General features: G+C 38.7%; 1 protein-coding gene across 2 annotated transcripts in view; it reads left to right on the plus strand.

Moving 5' to 3' along the window:
- Positions 1 to 7,353, plus strand: part of pdxdc1 (pyridoxal-dependent decarboxylase domain containing 1) — a 62,040-nt gene that overhangs the window by 35,638 nt on the left and 19,049 nt on the right. For both annotated transcript variants that reach the window (XM_048609337.1, XM_048609336.1), the window contains exons 14-15: positions 5,905 to 5,968; positions 7,115 to 7,206. In XM_048609337.1, the coding sequence (XP_048465294.1) occupies positions 5,905 to 5,968; positions 7,115 to 7,206 (156 nt within the window). The remainder of the gene's footprint in view (positions 1 to 5,904; positions 5,969 to 7,114; positions 7,207 to 7,353) is intronic.

Here is a 7,353-nt window from a genome sequence, read left to right on the forward strand (position 1 = left end):
TATATCAGGCTTGGGAGTACTTGCTATTTTATTCCCAAAGACTAACATCCCTCACCTTGATGAGTGTAAAAGCAGTAGGAAATTTCAAAGTAATCTGGATCTGATTTAGTTCTTTACTATCATGTTTACATTAATGTTTTACTTGTCATTTCTTGACCACCTATCTGTTAAGGCTTAGTAACAGATTTCAGCCTGTATTTCATATTGGAAACCTGATTAACCACTCAGGAAGAAATGTCTCCGGCTACTGTACTTGCCATGTTGCCAGATGCTTTCAAGCGTAGTGTAGCACTCATTTTTATTAACTTTATGCATAAGACGTACCATTGCCATACATTTAAGCTTCCCCATAGCCCCACAGTAACTTTTTGCTGCTTTTTTGTGATTTCTTTATTGGCTGATTGGGATGTGGCAGCCCAGTCTTTTGTCATCTTTCCAGTATGCAACTGCATTAAATTTATGTTGAAACTGTACAAGTACCCTTCCGTACACACACAAGAATTTATTACAATCCCAGTAGTTATTTGCAGTAATTGCTAAACAGCTTTCTAACCAATGCTACAAAATAATGCACTTGCGTGAGTAGCTACATAAGTGTTTGACTTTGCAATTGCACGCAGAGTAATATTTTCTCTGTAAGAGAATTGTTTGGACTTTAAATGGACCATGTGCAAATATTCTCCAGTGGCTTTTCTTCAATCAACTAACACTTGCCTCTGAATGCTCATTTCATGTCCTGTATCGATAGAAAAAAAACTGTGCATTATAGAGTACAGCACGTGCATGATGTAATGTGCATGTGATAGGATCATCATTTTATTTGCTTCAGTAGTGAAAGGAAGTAAGTTTGATAAAGATGAAAAGACCACTTTAATCATTGCATGACAACGAAAGGCCTTTGACATACCAAGAAACATTCTGTGTGTAGTATTAAACAATTTGTACATGCTTACATATTTATCTAAATTGATAGTACAGGTTAAAAAAAAAGTTATGAATACAGTTAAAATCCTTTGCATTTTTGAAAAAAAAAGAACTTAAACACCTCTTGTGAAATGCTATATAATCTTTTCTAATCAAAAGTTGCAATTGAATTTGTGCTGAAAATTCATTTTTCAATTGCATTATAGCTTTCAGTGATCTGTACTCTACATTTTTAGATATTTTGGATTTTGAAAATCTGTGTGCAAGCTAAAATATAATCGGAGTTAATAAAAGTTTGGTCGAATGGCAAAACGTTAAACTGTTTGCCACTGGTGTCATCAAAATTGTGCAGCAATTAATCTAAATGTCACTGCTATTAAGAATCTGCACGTCAGGTACAAGTCATTACTTTTGCAGTCAGGTACGTAAGCATCTACTAAAGAGGATTGTTTATGGAATTCAGAAATTTTCTGACCAGTTCCATTTTATTTGCAATTTATGTATCGGTTGCTGCTGAACATGTTTCTGTTCTATTGAATTCTTGAGCAAAACAGTATTAGCTGCATCCATTCAAACATCAGCTCTGTGTTTTAATTGCCAAATTATGGAATAGTTCACTACACAGAGATAATGATGATGTGCTGCAAGGTCTTAAAGTATGACAGAGTTGCCTCTAGAATTTCAATAATTTATTTTTATCATATTTTGGAAGTTGCCATTCCTTTAAACACAGACACAGTACACAAGTAATTTAAAAATTAACTCCCAAACAGAGCCTCTCCTGAAACACTGCAGAATGGCAAGCTACGTCAATCACAAGCCAGGGAAAGGAGTGATTCAAATTTGACACTGATTCAATTTGTATATGACTGACAGCTGTCTTTTAAAACTTGTGTGCTGTAGAATTCAAAATCCAAGGATACCTGATAATTCTCCAGAGTATTGTGAGCTGTATTTGTTCAGATCAAAGATATTTGAAAGTGTGAGAAATAACCAACAAAAACAAATAGATGAATTATGCTCCACAATAGCATGAAATCCCAGAAGAATCACTCTTTTGTAAGAATTAGCTTAGTTGTGGCAATTTAAGGAATTTAGTGAAGTAAATACGTAGCTGTAGCAATACCTCGTGACTGTGTGTGTTCTTGTGCATATTCTGTAAAATAAATTTGTATGATGTTTTAACTGTGATATTTTGCCACTTCTAAACGTTGGTCAGATCTGTTGGAAGCACAGCAACACTACAATAAGTCAAAGCAATGACCAGTGTGATTGCACTGCAGGGGAATCAAAGGAGATTTGTTTATAGGCAAGGTGGATGGAGGAGTGCCAGCATCTTAAGGAATCCCTCTGCAACTCGCTGAAGCAGTCATTTTTGAAATGCAGCAAAACCTGGATAATATCTAGATGTTAGCTGACAAGTCTAAAGTAACATTTGAACCGCATACAATGACTATCTACAATAAGAAAAAATCTTAATGAAAGAATCAAAGCACTGTGGCTTCAAGAGCAAATCAGAATCTAGGAATCCTGTGGTGTGTAATTCACCTCCTAACTCCCCAAAGCCTGTCTACTTGACAAGGTACAAGTCAGGAGTGTGATGGAATGTTCCTCACTTGCTTGGATGGATGCAGCTCCAACAACGCTTATGAAGCTTGACACCATTCAACACGAAACAAGCTGCTTGATTGGCGCCACTTCCACAGACATTCACTATCTCCATTCCTCACTTTCAGTAGCAGCAGTTTGAACTATCTGCAAGGTGTACTGTAGAAACTCATCCAGTTTCCTTGGACAATGCCTTTCAAACCCATGACTACTACCACCTAGTAGGACAAGGACAGCAGTTACAAAGAAAACACCATGATCAGTGTGTTTCTCATCGAGCCAGTTGTCACCCTGACTTGGAAATATTTTACCGTTTCTTCGCTATAGCTGGATCAAAATTCTGGAATTCCCTCTCAGAGGATATTTGAGTCTGCCTACAAAAGATTAACTGCAGTGATGCAGAAAGGTAGCTCACCTTGTTGAGGGCAACTGGGATGGATAGTTGATACTCGCATTCCATGAATGATACACTTTGAGATCTAAAAATGGAATCAACGGTGGGCTCACCATTGTGGAGGACAGACTGCACCTGCAAGTGTAGCCAGGCAAGGAGGGGATCAACACTTGCCCAGGACGCTGTCTCACCTGTTTGTCACTGAGAAGCTGGCCCTCCATTGACTCAGTCTACACTTCCCACTGCCCTGGGAAAGCAGCCAACATCATCAAAGACCCTTCCCACCCCTGTTATACTCTGTCTTCCACCCCCTTCCATTGGGTAGAAGATACAAACGTTTGTTTGAAAATGCATACCAACTGATTCAAAAACAACATCTTCCCCACTGGTATCAGACCTATGAATGGACCTCTCATATATCAGAGTTGATCTTTCTCTGCACCTTCTTGGTAGCTGTAACACTATATTCTGCATTCTGTTCTGTTACCCTGATGTACTTATGTAAGATACGATTTGTCTGGATAGCACTCAAAACAACACTTTTCACTGTATCTCGGTGCATGTGACAATAAAATCAAATCAAAAACAGGCATCTAACTCAGTACCAACACCTTGCAGGTCTGGGGCTGACTGGAAAGTTGCTGTCATTCTCTGCCAATAAGCCTCAAGAGGCCATTTGCTCCTTTTATTGTCTACCTGGCACTCAGGTAGCCTGAGAAACTCGTATCCTGCCTGTAAATGACCTGGTGCTGGCAGACCAACACGTTGTCAGATGGCATGAATTTTTGGGCACACCTGATAATCACGCCTAAAATTTTAAATGGAAGTAGGTAATTTGAAGGATCAGCCATGGAGACAGGGAATGAAGAATGAGTTGAAATTCTGGATTTTGGGGCAGTTTTGAAGGGGATGAGAGCTGATGGCCAAAGAGGAGTTTCCATATCGTTGGGCAAAGGAATTGAATGTGAAAAGGGCAGACAATGACTAAAATGCCTATCAGAGAAGGAAGAGTATAATGATGGAGGATATTGCAACGATGGAACTCGGAAAAGCCCTGGAAGCAATTAAGCTGAGAGTTTTCAATGGAATGCATTGGGAGAAAGCAAGCCAATGTAGGTTATTGAGGATGGGCGAGGGAGGCAAAGTTGAGGATTAGTGCAGTCCAAGAGTGATGCAACTTAGATTTAGACAACGCGAGAGTTTCTGGGGAATGATAGACTGACAAGGAAGCATATTGCAGATGTAATCCACGTTTGAATGTCAGAGGAGGTGAAGGAAGTGCGACAGTTTTGTAGAGCTGGAAATAAATGATCATGGTGATATGTAGAATGTGTGTTTGAAGCTTGTTCTTTGATCATTTTGGCCATGGGGATTTTGCGCTGTGATTTAGCCTATTGACTAGAGGGGGAAATAAAGTCAGTGCTCAGACATCAAAGGTGAAATTGATGTAAGAGATGAAAGTGATGAAATTTGATATTTATTATTGTGTAACTAATTCCCTGTTACTAAAACAAAATGTAATAAAAATTAATCTTAACTGCTGCCTCTCTTAGTGGTTTCATCTGTCTTTCCTAAACTTTCAACCTAATTCTTGTGAATTTTTTTTATTTTTTTGCCAGTTCTCTCTTCCTTTCCTTCCCTCCCTTTTCCTTTCCTCCCTCCTCTCCTGAAGACATTAATTCCTTCCTGGATGCTGATCACCTTCTGGTACCTTGTCCAATTGGCCTTCCATGTGTGAGCCAAGACGGTGAGTGCCAGCAGGATTGCCAGTCACTGGAAGCATCAGAGTTTGATGCTGGCTTTCCCTGAGATCTACACAGCAACCTCCAGGAGAGGTTACTAGTTAATAATGAGGAAAGCAGTAAATTTTGCTGAATATTTTCTTGCCTAAACTCAAAGACGTTGAAGCAAATTTGTACACCCCTTTGGTTGCCCCATTTGAAATTTAATTCAACACCAACTGAGGATTAATAATCTAACTTTATCAGCCCATGAATAAAATCTTCAACCTTCTTGACTTGTGGCTCAGTGCTCCCTATCTGTGAACCCCATTTTTTAACCATACATCACTTTGCCTTTTTGCTTTTATTGCCACCTTTTTAGAAAGAAAATGTTTAAAAGTTTGCGATTTCTACATTTTCCACTCTTTCACTGACCTGTGCCAGAGCTGGCACCTGCATTCTTTCCTGATTGGCTGAAGTTAATGATTTAAGTTGGCCTTTCAAATCCAAGTGTTAAGTCACTAGTAACTATCTTACATGTTAAGCAAATTAACATACTGCACCTCTGCTTGCTCAGTGAGCAAACTTTTTTTAAATTTTGCTTACTACCTGACTGTATCTGGTTATGACTACAAGATTAGTTCTTAGTGTATGTTCTGCTTAGTGTGGTGAGCCTTGAAGACATTTAGAGAAAGCACTGTATAGATCAGGGCTTTGCACATGTATGCGATGCTTGCATAAGACTGCAATATATTTTGTTCATTACGGACTATAGTTGGATAAAGCATCTTTTATCTAGATTCTGAGGTATCATTTTTCTGCTGTTTTCAATGTTTTAACCTTTCACTGGGAATATAATTGTCAAAAATGGAAAATGTCAACGGCTTTTTATAACTGGTTTTGAATGTTATTTTTTCTCTGTTTGAAATGGACACTACAATAAAATAGAGAGAATTGAACTCCTAGAAGATTGGAAATTAGTTTATGGGCTGCTCATCTTTTGATTTGAAGTCTAAGACTGAATCTAGTATGTTTAGCAGATGAACTTTCCTACAGCAATATGCTAGAAAATAAAAATTCTGCTTTAATCAGTGTTCAAGTTAAAGGTCATTTGAAGTATGTTGGTAATGTGGCTTGTTGCTTCAATTTTGTTTGAATGAAATAGCTGAGCCCATAAATTAAATGAAAATAAAAGACATTCCTTCTTTAAAAACAACGGACACCTAATACTTTTTGTTTTACTATTATTGTTACAAGGTTGAAGATGAATTTAATTCTCCAGTGGTAGTGTTCAGATTCATCCGGGAGCACCTCAAATCAGGTAAAGAAAGCTTAATTCGGTTATCCTATATATTGCTGAATGGTAGAGATTTACAGCACCGAAAGAGGCTCTTTGGCCTATTGATACCGCACCATGCATCAAGCATCCATCAACTCTAATTCCATTTCCCAGCAGTTGGCCCTTAGCCTGCTATGCAATGGCATTTCATGTGTTCGCCTTAATGCTACTTAAATGTAGGGTTCCTGCCTGTACCATCCTTAAAGGCAGTGATTTCCAGATACCCACACCCTCTAGATGAGAAACAAGTCCCCTCTAAACCCCCTGTTCCCTAACATAAATCTGTGTCCCTTGGTTATTGCCTCCTCTATTGAGGGGAAATATTTCTTTCCTTTAATGTCAGAATTCCAGCAACCTTTTCCCTTGCAGCTAGGGATACATCTCATCTGAATCTGGGGATTTATCTATTTTTTAAGCCCATTGAAGCAGCTAATACCTCCTCCAATGTTAATCTATTCAAATATGTCACAGATACCACTCTGATCCCTATACCTATGTCATCTTTACCTATAGTGAATACAGATACAAAATACTCATTTAACACCTCACCTCCATCTTCCAACTCCAGGTAAAGATTGCTACATGTAGCCTGCCATCTATTTCCATTCCTGTAATGCAGTCCTTTATGTCTATACATACCTATCAGCCTGCAACCTTCCTATCCATGTCAACAAGCTTTGTTTAACCAACACACTCCTTCCTGGACTCCTGAGTTCATCCACTTACAAACTCCAGCTCATCCAGAATACTATCCTCTGGATTCTGTTTGATAAATTCGACTTCCCAAACTTCACTGACCACCATTCCAGATTTGACAGTCTCTGTATGGCTGGTTTTGGAAGGATGGTAGTAAGGTGACATTTGGCCCCCTTCTCATTGCTATCCATAGATGCCTACTGGAAACAATATACACAGATATCAGATAATCACAGGTTGAAATGCAGTGTCCCTTCCTACTATTCTCCCATGGCCAGATTTTTTGGGTACCAAAGACTGAATATCACCTATAGAATCAAACTAGATGGCAACACCTTCAGGTGAAGCGGAGGAAAAATTGATAAAAACAAAACAACATGTGCAGCATTTCTGTTACTTGATCTGTTGTAATTTTTCTATTAACATTTTCAGCTCTAGATGGAGCTCAGTACCAAACTGCTACGGTTCAGGAATCCACAAAGGACAGTAATGAGAGAGAAGTTGACGATGCCCTGAATCGTTGGGTAAGAATTTAACATGAAGCTCATGTTTTGTTAGGCTTGCAGATGCATTACCAAAAGTTAAATGGAAAAGCTCAGCAGGTCTGGCAGCATCTGTGAAGAAGAAAACAGAGTTAATGTTTCGGGTCTGGTGACCCTTCCTCAGAACAG

Source organism: Rhincodon typus, chromosome 21, assembly GCF_021869965.1.
Source record: "Rhincodon typus isolate 14 chromosome 21, sRhiTyp1.1, whole genome shotgun sequence".
Taxonomy (NCBI): Eukaryota; Metazoa; Chordata; class Chondrichthyes; order Orectolobiformes; family Rhincodontidae; genus Rhincodon; species Rhincodon typus.